Source organism: Ambystoma mexicanum, chromosome 11, assembly GCF_040938575.1.
Source record: "Ambystoma mexicanum isolate Mex_15411 chromosome 11, UKY_AmexF1_1, whole genome shotgun sequence".
In the NCBI taxonomy this organism is placed as follows: Eukaryota; Metazoa; Chordata; class Amphibia; order Caudata; family Ambystomatidae; genus Ambystoma; species Ambystoma mexicanum.
In genome coordinates, this window is record NC_090934.1 from 1,481,326,222 (window position 1) to 1,481,344,244 (window position 18,023).

Sequence of the window (18,023 nt, forward strand, 5' to 3'; positions counted from 1 at the left end):
CGTGCAATGTAAGGAGTGGGACCAGAGTTAGTTGTGTGTGCGTGTGATGGGGGAGGATCTAGGAGTGGGGACATCGGAGCGGGTCGGAGTGGGTAAGCAGGCCCGGGCTTGCAAGGTGTGTCACCACGGGAAACGAGATAAGCATTGGGGAGGGGCCAGAGGAGAGTGTGTGTTGCAAGAGTTTCCCCCACATAAGAGGGGGGTTGTGATGCTTCTCCACAACGTGGAGACTAAGCTTGAGTAACCGGACAACAATGACAAGGGCCTGTAGGGAAACATCACAGATCCAACTTTATTAAAGAAGGACAACAGCTATAACTGTGTCAGCATCAAGGTCATGCTCAGGACCACGTATCATGTTGTCACTGGTCTGTATTTACATGCTAGACTAAGACCTTACTCTGTATTTACATGCTAGACTAAGACCTTACTCTGTATTTACATGCTAGAATAAGACCTTACTCTGTATTTACATGCTAGACTAAGACCTTACTCTGTATTTACATGCTAGACTAAGACCTTACTCTGTATTTACATGCTAATCTAAATCCTTACTCTTAGACTCCCACATATTACTGCCCATCTGCCTGTTCAAACTAGGCTTGGACATTAACACCTAGTCTGCCCAATAGCTTAGCCTGCGCCACTACTAAATGAGCCAGATTTCTTTTCTTCTGGGGCACCAATCAATTTAGTTACTGTACTTCCACTAACTGAGGTACTAGCCATTGCTACGCTACACTCAAAGGCACTCAGCCCAGTATTTGATTGCTGCTTTAGACTTGTATTTGATCGCATTTAGCCCTGCATCTGATGGCTGCACTCAGCCCAGTATTTGACTGCTGCCTTAGACTTGTATTTGATTGCTGCATCTACCCGATTACTGCTGCCTCTAGTATCTGATTACTGCTCTTAGCCCAGTATTTGACTGTTGTTTTTAGCCTATCACCCAGTACCTGATTGCTGCAATTATCTTGCTTTAGACTTGTATTTGATTGCTGCATCTACCCGATTTTTGCTGCCTCTAGTATCTGATTACTGCTCTTAGCCCAGTATTTGACTGTTGTTTTTAGCCTATCACCCAGTACCTGATTGCTGCATTTATCTTGCCTAAGTATTTGACGACTGTACTTAGCCTACTCTGCCCAGTATCCAACCTAGAAGCTAAGTCCAGTCCTACTAGTTTACTAGTAGTAACATTATGTACTCCTTCCTGCCTAACCCAGTCCACCAAGCATCACTCACCAATCTGATAGTTATACTTACCATTGTCTATATGACCATGCTCACATTTCTGCCCACAGAGGGCCCAGGAGCCCACACTCAACCTATCTCCAAACCTTGCATTCTAGCACAGAGGAACCTTAGACTCCGGGCTCGACTTCCCAAAATATTCGAACCTATTATTAAATATAACATTAACCTGGAACACCTTCGACCCAAATTACTTCGACCATTGGTAGCCACAGCCCCTCCCAGGCGCCAATTCTTCCCTAGAAACAATAAACCTATGGCCAACCTCCCTCTCACAGCGCAGCCAGAACCTGAATTAAAAGCTGCTTTAATCAATGCCAGATCATTAGTCGCTCATGCTACTGACATAGCAGATGTCATACGGAAAAATGACCTTGACTTCATCGCCATTACTGAATCATGGCTCCACGAGGCAGCAGGTCCGGCTCTCACTCTGGCCGTCCCAGAAAACTATACCATCCTCAGAGCTGACAGACCAGACGCACATGGTGGAGGATTAGCAATTATCGTCAAATCTGATCCCTCTATGAGAATCACCTCCACACCCTCCCTTAAATCTTGTGAGCTTCTCTCTATCAAACTCTATCAAACTACCCACCGCTAACTCTCAAACTCTAAATATCTACCTCCTCTATAGACCCCCAGGCCCCATCAGCACCTTCAATGAAGATATCACCACTGTTGTCTCTGAGAAGCTAAAAAATTCCTCTCAAACCTTAGTGTTAGGAGACTTCAACCTAGGGTTCAACGATATCAATGACCACCTGGCTACGGCCACAGCCAATACCCTGGCAGAACTAGGTTTCACGCAGATTGTGAATACTCCCACACACACTAAAGGAAGAACCCTTCACTGGATTGCCAGTCACAACTGTAACCCTTCTATAACAGCCATTGCCCCCCAAATATGGTCAGACCATCACCTTATCTCCTTTACCCTCAACACTAAAAGACCCACAGTTTCAGCACCCATGCCCGCCATACCCACTCTAACCAGAAATAAGAAAAATATGACAGCGGATAATATTCTGCCCCACATCCTACCCAAACTTAATTCATTACCTGACCATACTGACCCAAGCATCCTAGTGGATGAATTCAATAATGCCATGTCCTTTGCTCTCGACAGAGCGGCTCCGCTTAAACTTAGGAATAGTAAACCAAAAAAGCATCTGAACTCCTGGTTTACACCCCACTTAAAAAACCTAAGACTACAGAAGAGAAAATGCGAAACAGCATGGAACCGGCATCCTACCGCTGAAAACAAAACCAACCTAATAAACATCTCCTCGCAGTACAAAAAAGATATTATCCTGGCCAAACAAGAAACCTATAATAACAGGATCACTCAAGCCAACTCCAGTATGAAGGAGCTATTCTCCATCCTAAAAGAATTGGAAACTCCTATCGCAGTACAGGATGACTCCATTAAAAATAAAACCTGGTGCACAGACATACAACTGGCACTAACCAACAAAGTGGCCAACCTCCAAACTAAAATTGCCCTAAAGAAAGCCTCATTACCAACCCAACCTCCGTTGGACAAAATTTCCACTCCCAAACCCAAAGAATCTACCCAATTCCGCTTCTCCAAGGTCTCAGTAATTGAGGTAGAAAAGACCATTCTGACTCTTAAACCCTCTAATTGTAAAGGTGACCAATGCCCCGCACAACTGATCAAGGGCGCGGCTAGAGAGCTAGCCCATTCATCACAAAACTTATTAATGCCTCCTTCACTATGGGCACCATCCCTCACAATCTAAAGGAATCTTGGGTGCTCCCCCTTCTGAAAAAGCAAACACTGGACCCCAACATTCCCACAAATTATAGACCCATCACCACGGTGCCTTTCTTACTAAAAATATTAGACAAGGTAGCGTACACCCAAATCCAGAACTTCCTTGAGATGAACCATCTCCCTGGCGCCCGCCAATACCGTTTCCGTCCGCAACACGGCACAGAAACTGCCCTTATCGACTTAAAGGCCCAAATAGACTCACTCAGAGACCAGGGCAAATTAGCTCTCCTCCTTCTAGACCTCTCAGCCGCCTTTGATTTGGTGGGCCATAGAGTCCTATGCAATCACTTGGACTCGGCGGCACACTTCTCAGGGGAGGCTATAGTCTAGATACAGTCATTCCTTAGTGACAGGACCATGATGGTGCTCTCCCCCGCAGCGGCAGCAGACCCGATTCCCATCACCTGTGGAGTGCCCCAGGGATGCTGTGTCTCGCCAACACTCTATAACATCTTCACAAAGCCACTCTTCGACGATCTCGATAATCTGGGTATCACCTATACCAACTACGCAGACGATACCCAGATTCTCCTACCACTTACTGGGGATTACGTTGAAGATCTGGCTCTGGTGAATAGAGTCTATAGCATCGTTCAAGCATGGATGGCCAACCATGGCCTATGCTTGAACGATGCCAAAACAGAGCTCATCATCCTGGGTACGGCAGCCCGCATTTCCAAACTCAACCAAAACTACTCATTCTTCATCATCGATGGTAACACTATCAAGGTCGCCAGAGAAGTAAAAACCCTAGGTTTTTACCTTGATGCGACACTATCCTTAACCAAACAGGTGAACTCACTAGCCTCATTCACGGCCTATACATGCAAACTAATACGAGCCGGGAAACAATTCCTATCAGATAACAGCTGTCTTATCCTAGCTAGAGCCCTCATCTTATCAAAATTAGACTTGCAACGCCCTTTACATAGGGACAACCAAACAAATCATCACTAGAATCCAAGTGCTCCAAAACATTGCACTTAGAGCGGCCCTAAGTATCCCTAGAAGAAGACATATCTCAGAAATAAGACGTAAACACAAATGGCTCTCCACCCAAGAAAAAATCAACCTCAAATCTGCCTCCCTCATCCACAAATGCTTAAATAACAAAGCGCCCCGCTACCTTACAGATCGTTTTAACAAAAAAAATCCCACTAGACTTACAAGGACAGTCAGCCCTAACTGCCTTCTAGTGCCCAGATTTAAACTAACAACTATTGGAGGATCGAGCTTCCCAGTTAAGGCAGCGCAATTATGGAACTCCTTACCTCATGCACTTAGATCTGACCAAACGTTCAACAACTTCAGAAAGAACACCATAAAATGGCTCACTGAGAATGCGATATAAATGACACTCCACCCCTCTCACCTCCACTTGTACTTCACCTGACACGCTATATTGTTCGCTCGCAATTGACTTGCTATACTGTTCGTTTGCCATGGATTTGATTGACTGTGTTTCATCTGCACTTGCACTTGTACTACCTTGCAGAGTCAAGAAATGTCCACTCTGCCTGCTCTGTAACCTGTAACTGGTAACGTCTATGACCAAGCTGTAAACTTCCTTGTTCTCTTGCGCCCTGCTACCTCAGCGTCCGGTGCGCACAATCAATAAATAAACAAACAAACAAACAAACAAACAAACAAACAAACAAACAAACAAGAAGAACAGATCAAGAGCCCCCACGAGGAGGAAATAAGAGCTACATATATCCTGCCATCTTTTGCCCCCATGCTCACGCCAGCAGCACTGCAAGGATGCCCCCAGATCATGAACTCACAGCCGCTGGGGGTGTGGGGTGGAGGGTGGTACCAGGACTCTAGGGCACCAGCCCCAACACATAGCCTAAAGCAAGTGACCTTTGATCACGCTGCATTTTCTGTCTCTCCAAACTAGGATCCTAGTCCGAGAAAGTGAATTATATGTGTTCCCTGGACTTGCCACAATCGACCTGCTGTTATCCCCTGATTATAATCACTTTCTGGGGTTAAGGTAAGCCATGATCGGTGATGATCTAGGAAAAAACCTTTGTTTTTGCTCAAATGGCATGATCTGCAATCAAGGAATGGCGGACAAGAAGGGCAAACATGCGAGGAAACGCCCAATGACAGACAGTGAAAGGACGCTGGGAACTGGAGATTCGAGAAGGCTGGACAGAAAATCCTAGCAACTCTCCTGGCGTTGCACCCGGCTCCCTGCAAACTGGATGTCTGTTTTTCCCTCCCACTTTTTTAACCTTAATACTGTGTACAGTTGTAGTGGTCATGGTCTGGCTATCAGGTCCAAGTGTGCCCATGTATCTCTAATGTGTATTCCTTTATTGCTAACCCTAACGTTGTTTTATCCCATGTTATCATCACGCTACACTACGTTCTCCTTGCCCTTGGCCACTCGTCTCCCCCTAGAGCCGTGCTACTGGAATGCTTACAATTCTGTTTGTGAAAGGCAAACTTGATGATTTTAATTTACTAGGCCTGAATTTGCAGGTAGACCTAAAGGTCACACCCGAACTCCCCAGGACGTGATATATGCTATCATTTCCTTCAAACACTGCATTCTGAATCCTACCACCGAGTGTTTCTGAAAGCACTGGAAATTGATCCGTTTACCAAAGTCTGGTCTGAATACTAACTTCTTAATCATACTTCTCGAAATACACAAAAGAGAAGAGACAGTAGGAACCAAAATGCCATGTCCCTTTGTGCACAAATAAAATACTTTACCAGGTTATGGTTGCTGGGTTCGATGTAGTTCATAGTTGCAAATCGCGCCAAACCTTCCTCATAGACAAAGATCCTAAGTGGATCGCAGGAGGTGACAAGAACATAGACTCGCAAATCGAATTTAAATCCATCAATAAGGAATGGCTGAAACAAAAAATGTTTTGGTTAAATCTAATTAAAATAAGCATTGACAAAACCAACAAGTTTAGCTTTTGATGTTGTTCATTACATTTTACATGTATAGGCATCAATGTTGGCCATCTCCATAACGGATGGGTCCAGGGCTCAAAGGGCATGAACGCTGAAAGGCCAGTCATCGCGTGACTATTTTTACGTGAGCTGTTGGCCTGTGCTAACTGAGTAAATACTTCTAACACTTTACATCAGCAGCTGAGGCACAAAGCCTGCAGCTTACACAGCCTTCTATGGAAGCACAGAATGCTTTTGATCTCTGTACCATCTTGTCTGGCATCTTCCATAATATTAAGTCACTCCTTTGAAACCAATTGTCCAGGTTCGTAAATGATCTCCAACATGTAGCCCCTAACAGTCAGTTCACTACAGAGCCAAAAAGCTGTACTGCTTAATAACATTTGCAGCAAGATGTGAATATTGTGCCGTACCAGGTCCCGGTACTAGTTTACCAGCAATGTCCATGCAAAGAGGACCTCAACTTTCATGTTGACATGTTAGTTATAACTGATGCAAGGACGATCTGTCTGAGAAGTATTTGAGCAGCATTCACCCCTTACCATTTACCTCCAGAACAACGGAATCAGCTGCTCTACCCAGTCCATGCCTGCACATTTCACACATAATCCCAGAACGCAGGTTCCATGCATTCCTAAAACCCTCCAATTAATGAAGCACTTATTTCTGAAATGTAGAAATATCACACAAAGGTCCAGATGCAGGCTTGGGTGCGGTTGTTTCATCGTAACAGAACACACCTCTTGTACATTATGACATGTTCTCCTTTCAGCCTCCAAAACCCCTTCAGAACCTCTCCAGCCTTCCTTTGATACTTTCCTCACCTTCTATTACACCATTTCCACCTTAACCGGCACCAGACTCCCCAGTAAGAGAAAGGGAAAAAAAGAGCAAGAGAGAAAGAGAGGCGAAAGATGGAGCAATACAGATGGGGGAAGAGAGCGAGAAGGATTAAGAGACGGTCTAGGACTGGGACATGGAAGAAGTGCTAAAATGTAGTAGAAGTAGTCAGATTAAGGACTAGGATTAAGAATAAGCAGAAATTCTAATTAATGGGAAAAAAATAGAATACATTGATTAATACGACTATTTGGGCATGCGATTGAATTACAAAGGGGACTGGAGCTCTCATATCCAGAAGAGTAACTTAATTATGAGTAGAAGAACTGGGGCTCTCTTGAGCTTCTCTGGAAAATATGGGGGCTCTGTAATTGAACCGACCCTATAAGCAAACAGGGCACAAATCCAACTTTGGGGACATTGTAATATATCAAAAATTAACATTGCGGAAAACAAGTTTAAGAAGTTACTGGGAGTACCCGTAGGCACCCTTAGTTTAGCAGTCAAAATGGAACTTAGTCAAAGTGGTATTGATTACCACGCAGAGCTCAAACCCCACCTATTCTGGGTCAAGTTATGGACCAAGAATGAACTAATGGAATTCAGGGGCGCAATGTTGGCTGTTTTGGTAAATAATTATATGAAATCCTGGGTATTGTTTCTACATTTTAAGAATGTACTACTTAAAATCAGTTTAGATCCTTTTTGGCATAACCCAGAATCCCTAGTACCTGTGGATCTTAAGAAATGAAGTCTATTACTGGGATTGAGTTCTAGAGCCACATCTCGGTGCTAAACCCACCAAAGGAAATTATTGTTAATGCCACTTGATCCAGTGATATTTTTAATCATCTGTTTTTATTTGTGTTTTTATTGATGAATTTGTAAGATGTTCATGTTGCTGAGTGGATTTAGTAAAACTACTTTTATGTTTTTTTTAAATAAATGATATAAAGCATCAATCAATCCAACAACAACAAAAAAATAAGCAGAAGGACTCACCTGTAGCAAAAGGATTAGAAGAAAGAAGGACAGATTAGGTTGAGGAACTAGGAGAAAGTGAGGGGCCAGGACAAAGGAGGAGAAGGATTGGGAAAAGAACAAGGACTAAAGAAAAGGGGTTGGACTGGGATTAAGGAGGACGGGTTTGAATGATATGAAGGAGAAGGACTGGTGAGAAGGATTTGGAGAAGACGAAGGAGTGGCACAAAGGAGGAGTTTGACAAAAGAGAAGGGGAAAGACTGCCAGGAAAGGCAAAGGACTGGAAGGAGGAGAAGATGGACTGACCGATGGAGAAGGATTGGGATGAAGTAGAAGGACTGAGCCAAAGGAGAAAGAGTCCCTGGATGAAAGAGAAGAAGGCCTCGGCTGAAGAATGAGAAGGGCTGTAATGAAGAAGGAGTAGGACTGGGACAAGGTAGAAGGACTGGGGTGAAGGAGAAGAATGTGTAAAAAGGGTTAAGATAACATATTAGGAGTAGGACTGGGTTAAAGGATAACACAAAGGACTGGTATGAAGGAAAAGGACTGAGATGAAAAAAAGGCTTGGACACAGGAGAAGAACTAGATGAAGGAGAAGGACAGGGATGAAGAAGAATTGGAACTAAGATGGAGAAGGTCTGGGGACAAGTAGAAAGACTACGGAGAAGCAGCGGGAATGGAACTAAAAAGGAGAGACTGGACAGGAGCACTTGTTTAATAAAACCCTTAAAACTTCTAGCTGGTGTTTAGTCTCAGTTCTGGCAGCACATCCACAGACAGTTGTTCTTCCAGTCTGTCACTTGTGGTGTCAGAAGTCGGATGAAGAACAATTCACATTCACTACCTCACAGCAACGTAGGGTTACATAAAATTCAGATGCAATGAGCAGGAGCTAAAACCAGTGTGTCCGGCATCACCCAGAAGGCAGGGGCTACCTCTGGGCAACCAGGAGCGAGTACACAGCTCACAGCAAATCTAACTTCCACATGATATGTCCACTTTTACTGTTTGCCCATTATGTATGACCCATTCCATTTAAATGTTTCCTAATGCCTCTTTATTTACATTCTCAACACTCAAAGTTAATGGCACATATGCATGTTTGTATGGCACCAGCCGGCTTCGGGAGCCAAAAATAACTAGTAGCTGTGAGTGTCAAGTTAACCAGCCTATCCTAGCATGGAGGCAGGAGCTAAATAGCTCTCAGCAATTTCGAAGCATGCAATGGGTGGGTTATTTAGGGAAAGCTTAAGATTTAGGGAGTAGGAATTACAATAATTGACTAGGAGGATAGCACAAGATATATATGTTCTTCTTATGGAATTAAAATAAAATTAAGACAAATATGGTAGACCTACTGAAGCAGTGACTTTTACTGAGTCTTCAAGGTGGGAAGAACACATGTGCGGTCATGGAGGGGGGACCCGTACAGGAGCTCCATGAAGCTCCGCGATGCATCATGAAGCCCACCACCATCCAGAGAGAAGAGCCCTGCAAGAGCCCAGCCCTACACTGGCGGTTCTGCACTGAGTCATGAGGTTAAAGGAAAGGGTAGTGTTCCTTGAACAAATACTCACAGGAATAGATGAAGACCTGGGCCACAAATTTGTAGAAGGGAGAACACGAGAGGAAGAAGTTACATTGGAACTTGTGGTGAACCAGAAGGACTCCGATTACGTTGGGTTATCGTGAAGAGATTTATTAAAAATAAAAGCAAAAATGCCTAACTAGCATTATCACTATGAGGGAAGTTTGTTGTGTAAGGAAGGCATGGTATCAACAGTAAAACAGACACAAGTGACCATAGTTCAAGGGTGTTTATTGAACTTCAACAAGGGTGTGATAAACGCCTGTCTAACCCTAAATCTACAGAGGGAGCAAGATACGACTATCAAATAATAGTAATGCAGTCCCAGTGGAGATTCATCAAAATAAAAGGGCCTATACTAAAAAAAATAAAACTATTGCCACTCTTTACCTCTAAATAAAAATAGTGTTGGGTAGTGTTTATGAAAAAGAAAGAAATGTTCACAAAAATGATATGTCAGGATGTTTTTAGCACGGGACAAGGTCATTGATATGTCAATGATATGTCAGGATGTTTTTAGCATGGGACAAGGCGGTTCATTCGAGTATAGCACACTCTCTACATTCTTCCGCACAAGGATACAATTCCATAACCAGCATCAGGGCCTTCTGTGCCAATTCTCTTTATTTATCACAATCTCTTGATTCAAAAGGCCTGATGTACCAAAACAAACAAAAAGTTCCTTTCCTCTTACAAATACTCAAGTCAGTTGATTCACTCTTCACCCTGGATCCCCCCCTTGCGGGCTCAGATCCCCTTCTCCAATGTGCAGAGAATATTCTTTCTCAGGTGGCTCATGGTACACCCGGGATCCCCCTCACCCGGGCTCTGATCCTTCCTCTTACACAATTAGTCTCCCTCAGCCAGGCTCGGACCAATTTCAGTTTGTATGAACTATTGAAGACTTTCGAATGGACACATGGTTTATTTAGCTTGACCCGTTGCAGGACCACTTCGATTTCACAATTCCTATTTACATTTGCCACCTCTCAGTTGGATACCTAACAGAGACCTTCGAATGAGCACCCACGTGGCGCCGGACCACTCTGTATACGGAATCTATCTTGGTTTCAAAAGTTCAGTCACTCCTTTGATGTTTAATTATATTCGGGTCACTCGTCACCTATGCTTCACACACTGTTCTCTTCAGATGTCTCGATACAATGTTGCAGATTGCAACGTTGGTTCTAACACAGACCGGTCAGCTATCAGTCTCCCCAACTGTGCTGACTATACTGGCGCTGCTTTGTTGTAGGGGCCAAGGACAGTACCACAGCGGCAAACACTCCTCCCCGCCTTGGCTATCGACGCAGGAGACATGTACAAAGGGGGAGTTCCCAACATGTAGCTGCAACTTGCAGCAAAGCTACTTCAAAGTCAAAATGATAGAGGTTGAGGTGGACAATTTTTCCATCCGACTACCTTCAAAATCGAAAAAACAGGACAGACTGTGGACCGGTATTAAATTAGGTCACATAACATTTTGCATAGACATATTAATTTTCCATGAACCATTAAGTAGCGGACACGAAACAGTACTAAATAAATAATCAGTCCTTGCTAATGCAGTTTCTTCATAAACAACAATATTCGTATTTAATCTGAGTATTTCTGCATACATAAACATGTTATCAATAATGAATCATTATACATACATTGATACATGAAGTCAGTTTTAAATACCGAAAGCCAAAATGTACCCACAAGGAGAAAGAGGAGGAGTAAAAAAAGAAATAAATAAACATAACATGCGTGTTCAAAAATAAATCAAACAGAAGAACACAGTCATGTAAAACCACAAACAATGAATGATTGCAAAATCTCATAAGTTCATCATGCAAAGTAACATAACATGTAAATTGTATAATTGAAGAACCCTATGTGAAAAAAAGGTTGAAACTGTACCAAAGAGTGGGACAGAGGACCACTATTTGTCAGCCAAACATACATGTAAATCTAACTGCGGGTGTACGTCAATAAAACCTATACTACAGGCAATATTGGAAATATAACAAATCCTAATACAGTATCATATCGTTGTAAACATATATTGGACCACCAATATGAATATTGGGCAACTTCTTCTTTAGGTAGATTGACGTTTCGGCTAGTGTCTAGGATTTTGATGACCAAAGCCTTCATCAGAACCCAAAAATGATTTCTTTTCGAGGACCCTGCATATAAACATAAATCACTAGTGAGTATGTGTGTACCTAATTGCAAACACTACTGAATAGTGTACAAAGACCTATCGAAAATAGTTGAAATTTCAACTGGGGGCTCAAACAAGGGGGTTCAAAGGGCTACCCATTTAAAATACGAGAAGCTAGAGCAAAAACTGCGAGTAAGCAAAAAAACTAACCTTTATACATAAAGGAGCCAGTCTGCAGCTTTACAAGAAGTTTATGAAGACACCCAAAGGTGAGTGACTCCAGATGCAAATAAAAAGCAAAATAAAGTGCACAAATTACAAAAGGTTAAAAAGGGGAAGTGTTTCGTTCAAACAGACTGCAAGTCTGACTTCAAAATTCCTCAAAATATACACATCGAGCTAAAGGTGACTGTATACAAGGACCAAGAAAGTGCTTCAAAGCCACCAGGGGCCATGGGTGAAGAGGCCTGAGTGAACATAAATAATAAGAAATTAAACAGTCTGTTTATGGAAACTGAAAGAGGACTAAAAGGAAAGTAGTAGTGAAATCATGAATCATTAAAGGAAAAAGGCTCTGCACCCACTGGAGGGTTGAGTGATACATATGAATAAAAGAATAAAAAGGTATCCAGCTCACCCGCACCTAGTTCGGAGTAGGTGAATAAATCCACACAGATTGACTGGTTGTCAAATCGAGTCCAGCAATAAAATATTGTGTAAGCTGCCCTCTATTCTGGCCCAACGGGGCGCCTTTGTCCTTATTAAAGGGATTCAAAGGTATTTATGAGACATGATATGAGGAAAACATGTCTGATGCAGATCATAGAGCAAAAAACTTCTGGGCTCAGATGTGTCTCAGCAGCCAAGAGGAAATATGCCTGCAAAGCCAAAGGAAAAAACTAGTAATCAATACAGCCAGAGTGGGAATACATCAAAAGAAGAAGGAAAAGCAGAAGCCATAAAGGAAAAATTAAGAAAATGCCAGCGAAAGCAGTATAGAAAATGCACTTGTTTGACAGAAAAGAAGGAAATGCAGCCGAAATGAATGCATAAATCAAACAAGCATAGGTCAAGTGGAAGCGTGAGAGCGGCATATATAGTATGTGTGCTTGACTGCGCTAATGAAAACTAATAAACTGCAGGGCAAGGTACGGGGAAGTACTTACATCCGGAAATCGAATGTACGTTCTGTACTCAGTTGATTGCACAGAAGAAAGGCAACAATGCCTCGCGAGCCGATAAAGAAGCCGTGAACGCGTTCCCAGCTGGCGTGTTGATGATTGAGAGCCGGGCGGTAGGAAGCTTTACTATAGCAATAGTTGCGTATTGCTAGTGGGCGGAATGTCAAATTTTACGTTATGACACCGCCCGAGCATCTAGCAGGGCCACTTAGCGCAGGGTGATTATCATGGCCAATCAGCCGCGAAAAAAAAAAAAAAAAGAGTCTCCAGCGAGGTGTATCTAATAAAGGTAAGGAGGGGACTGGTCCAGGTATCAACGCGGGAGAGCCCTGCGTACCTCCGACACAAAATGCAGGTTTCTTCAGCTTTAATTCCAGGTCTGATGTTTCTTATTCTCGAAGGCTCGTGAAAGTAACATTTTATTCTCTGAAAAGGTCATGGGCACTTCCCTCCTTGCAACCCTCTCTGGTCTTGCTGTCGTTCTCCTCGTATTAAACTGCCATCTTGGAACTGCTGCTTCCTCGTGTGTTTTGCCTTGTTCAGAGTATGCTTTTGTGCTCCGCCTTTTATCTGTGTGGGGGAAGTGTGATGGAAGTCAGGGGTGTGAAATGATCAGTCATTGCCAGACGATTGTGTTGGGACATGTCAGGTATACGGCTCGGGTGTTAGTCCATTTTCTCTCACAGTAAGCTGCCATGAGAAATTGTTTGTGACGGAAAAAGGGGAGGGGGATTGAGTTTCTAAGTATCCTACCTGGTAGGATGGGGAAAGGGTATTAGAGACAAGGGGATACTGCGTCTCACCATCTGGTGTCCCACTCCCCAAAGACCCCTCATCAAGGCAATCCTCCCGCACTGGTCCACCCCCAGGAACTGGATCCCAAAGCGATGGCCGTGTCCTGGCCACCTGGATGACAGATCCGTGGGGACTAGCCGGCGGCGAGACACCTTCAGGTTTCTCACAGTTGTCTAGCAAAACCAAAACTATTGGTGCACATCAAGTCCAAAGAAAATAAGTCTTCAGTCCAAATCCTAATCACTAACTGGCCCTACGCGTTTAGAAAAACACCCAACAAAAAGGGAAAAGGGGAGGCTTGTAAAATAGCCTCAGTGTCGGCTTCAGCCGGGCCCAACTTGGAGTAGACTTGCTCACAGTCTCAAAGTTACTTTAATAAACTGTATAGTTTCCAGAATCTTCAGATAGAGTCTCTTGGTAGAAATAATGATCCTATGTACGGGCTTCCCGCTCCCCTCTCATCCTTTTCTCAGGTTCTATTTCAAATGTCAAAATCCCTTCAGGATGGCTTGACGAGACACTTCACTGTCTCCCACCTTTGTGACACTGGGACTCCCGAAGTCCTGTGGTTCTCTGGTTGGCGTCTTTGTTTCACAAATACAATAGTTGACTTTGCGGCTTCTGCTACTTGTGGTATTCCTCATACACTTGGCTAGGTTTCTTACCTCCGTAGGAGTCAGATCTGTCCATCTTTAATAGCCTGGTCGGCTATTCCAGCCTTGGTGTATTTCTTGCACTTAGTTTAGTGGGGCTGTGTGCCCATTGGCTTCTAGCACTCTCTCATACTTCTGGCGGCTGTCCAAGCAACTTTCATAACTTTCTCAGCCTGTCTGGCGTCCAGCCCACCACTGTTTGCCAGTAGTTGCGCCATCAGGGAAGATGGTTCTCTTTCCACCTTCATTTCTGTCTTGACCAGAGCCGCTCACTTGCCTGCCTTGCGGCCTCCAGCTACCGGGTCTCACGGCCTGCACGCCACTTCTGGCTCTGCTGCTCGGTGTTGCTCCACACCACAAGGACGGCATCTCAATGAAGGCTCGCCTCTGTGTAGCAAAGACTCTCCTCCCTCCATAGGAGTTTCTTTTCTATTTGCAGCCTGCACCGCTCTTATGTATGTCATTACAACAAACAAGATTGAGTCTGTCTTCTTTGATCATGGCCTTCAGATGTAGTTCAGGATCACCTGAAGCAAACCGTGTAAAAGAAGATCAAGTGTCTGTAGGCTGATCTCAAGTTTCTAAGTGAGTTCATAGGGTGACCCAGGTCTTAATTATAGGCCTGCAAAAGGCTGTATAGTGATTTCTTGGACTTGCCAGGGATTTGGAATGTCCATTTTAGTTCGATCTGGTGCCAGCAGCGGGATTCCAAAGTGGGTGGAAATGTGGTTTCCTGGTTTCACACTACACTCCGGATGAGCCTTGCTGGCCTATTTTGGATAGTATCCTTTGGTTTTTCCTGGGGTCCCTGAACAGGAGGAAGTTACCATAGTCTTGGTGGGAGGGAGAACCAAGGAATGCACCAGATCAGATTACTGTTGAAGAGGAGTACTACAAAAAAAGGCAAAAGGTGAGGGAGCAGGTTCTCCCTGCACTGGTTCAATTAGGGACTAACCAGTGTGTGCCCCTATTTCAGTTTCAGTGGCAAGGAGGGGAGTAAATAACACCTCACTTGACATGATGGGGGTCTCATAGAGTGAGGCTAAAAAGAAAGCAATGGTGTCCTATTTCCTAGCAGTTAAGAAGAGGCCTCTTTCAGGGGGCTTACCTTGACGACATACTGCTGGCATATCATGTGGTCTCCATGCCTCAACTCCTTTGGGTTGCGGCAAATGAAGATACCTTTACCCTGGCAGCCACTGTCTGGTTTACAGATGTAGGTCTTGTTTTTCTTCATGCGGCAGTAAGCCTGGAGATCTCCATAACTACAGAATGAGGAAGACAGAAAGCAATGACAACATGCACAAAGAACAATGAGAGCTCAGGCTTGCTGCCAAGCAACCCTATTCATTAACATCACTCAAAGAAGACCTTCCTGGTGCCTTTTCAGAATGCATTTCCCAACCAACAATACACTGTTGTTACAAAAGAGTCATATGCACATTTTCCCTGTCCTGTTTGGGCAGTGCTGCATACCTGTTTTAAAATGCACGCATACTTGACATATTCCATAATTTTTGTATATGGAGGCTACTTTTTGCTTTATTAAATGAGCTATTAACTTGATTTACATCATTATTGGGTTTTGTTGAATTCAAGAATGTGTGTACTTGTTCTGAGTGTTACTGAATAAAACTTTTCAGTTATTAAAATTAAATGTACTTGGAATTAAATTAAAAAAGTGATCTAAAAGCTGGCAACAAAAAAAGATGTTATTTAATATTTTATCTCATTGTTTAATGCGCAGTACTGAGAGTTGCGTTCTGTGTGCATTAGCAGATTCCTGGCAGAGAAGGCTGCATAGTTTCCCAGTGCCTCCCCTGTACTTTTGGGGGTGGGGGTCCCGCGCTGCATGGCCCTCTCCTCCCATGCCACCTTCACATAGCTGATGCAGGCCTAGACTTGTCGCACTGCCAAGACTGAAGCCAGACGCACAGCACTTGGTGCTTCTGTACGTGACCTTTTGTGCCTTGGGCTTCGGTCTGTGCAGCCGACAAACCACAAATGAAATAAAGAATTGTGAGGAACCAGGAATGTGACACAGACTTAAGGACTTATGGTTTTTGCCGTAATGTAAATGGGGTTGGAAAATGCCTCTCTGTCCCTCCTCTAAGAGGTATTTTCCCATCTAACATAAACGAAGGGTATGCTCAATGTCAAGATGTCCAAAGTACTATTCTGGACTCGCATTCTAACAAAATTAACTCTAAGGCGAAAGGGTAATGTCTTTGGCCTTAAGCAGTGTATACATGTTCAAAGAAAAGGAAATGCGTAACTGCAACTCAAAGTTCCAGAAGGACAGGGTTCTTTGGTCCAGAGGGTGGTACCCCTCCCCTGGATTTCTCTTTATTCTGTTTTATATTTTTAAGAATATCAGTTCCTTAGATTTTGCTAGATCAACATTACAATTGGTGTATAAAACAACTTGGCTGTTAGTTTGTATCTTTGTTAGATACCTGGTGTACTCTCCTGCCAGGTCTCATCTCCTCTTGGGTATATTTTTAACTCGGTCTTTTGCCAGTCCTGGATTTCCTTAGCTGATGTATTGTACACACTGTTCAACTTGACTTTGCCTGATATGCTTCCTTAACAGGACTCTCTTATATGAATACTTTTGCAGCTTGTATCTGCCTGGTATACTCTCCTGCCAGACTGTGCACACTTACAGACTTCATAGTATCATATATCTATCTATTTTGATCTCTCTTGACTCTGCCTGGTATACTATCCTGCCACGGCTTTGCTTATAGGTATGCAACAAACACTCACAAACTTGACAGTCTCTTAAATTTCCTTTGTGCTATCTTTTTAAAGTAATATTCGCTTGCTCGTACTTTCTCATGTACTTTATTAAACGTTATTTGCTTTCAGGAGGTTTGCTATTACGCACCAGTGTCCCTGTATCCCTTGGGTGGACTCACTGGATCTTGATGGCGTGTATAAGGTTTCCTGCAGTTCTTCGGCATTCCGTTCTTGCTCGCCGCCTCTGTTACGCTCACCTGGCTCCCACAGAGGCGTCGATCTGAACTGGATAGCTGTGGTCTCCACCAATATGACGCGTAGGGCCGAGATGACGGACTGGACTGGCCCACCTAGCTTCGTTTGCTTGGCCCTTAGGAATATTCTTCTGCAAATGGAGAAAGGGAATTAACCACTCGTGGAGTTGAGAGTAAATCCCCCCACCCCGCTGTTCTCCCCACAGATCACCTTTGATGTCCCCTCTTATAGTCTCACCTGATGGTTTGAAAACATGAGCTCTCCATCCTGCATTGAGCGCAGGGGCGCGTTGATAACCAGTTGCTTCACTGGCTCAAAGGAATTGGTGAGTTCCAGAACAATATTGACTCCGAAAAGTACGTAGTTCGTAAGAGTTCACATGTCTGACTTTCACTCTTGTCCGATTCCTTGCAGTTTGCAGCTTGACCCCAGCAAAGAGTTCCTTGTGGTAGCTGACGAAGTTCAGGTAAGGATTTGGCTTATCCTACATAGTTCAATAAAATAAGGCCAGAATGTAACCTGTTGCTTGCTCCCTTATTCAGGTGTGGAGAGAAAATATGAAGTTCGGGTAAGAATGCCTCCGGCGGTAAAATTAGGTAAGTCTATTGCGGTGAGAAGAGTTCCCCTTGTTTGTCCCTTTGTCTCACCTTGTTGTCCTTTTGTTCCCCTTAGGGGCCGGGGTACGGCGAGGATGCAATGGAGACTGCGCCAACCCGTGAAGAGGAATAGTTCCCCCAGCGGTAATCAGGTAAGTCTATCGGGGGTTTACTATTGCCTCTGTTTATTCCCTTGGCTCACCTTTGCTGTCTTGTGTTCCCCTTAGGTGCCAGAGTGCGGCGGGAACAT

At 43.9% G+C, this 18,023-nt stretch overlaps 1 protein-coding gene across 4 annotated transcripts in view; it reads right to left on the reverse strand.

The window, feature by feature from the left end:
• TTLL13 (tubulin tyrosine ligase like 13) overlaps positions 1–18,023 on the reverse strand; it is a 307,481-nt gene that overhangs the window by 138,159 nt on the left and 151,299 nt on the right. For all 4 annotated transcript variants that reach the window (XM_069625211.1, XM_069625212.1, XM_069625209.1 and 1 more), the window contains exons 6-7: positions 15,289–15,445; positions 5,780–5,923 (exon numbers count right to left, since the gene is read on the reverse strand). In XM_069625211.1, coding sequence (XP_069481312.1) covers positions 5,780–5,923; positions 15,289–15,445 — 301 coding nt within the window. The remainder of the gene's footprint in view (positions 1–5,779; positions 5,924–15,288; positions 15,446–18,023) is intronic.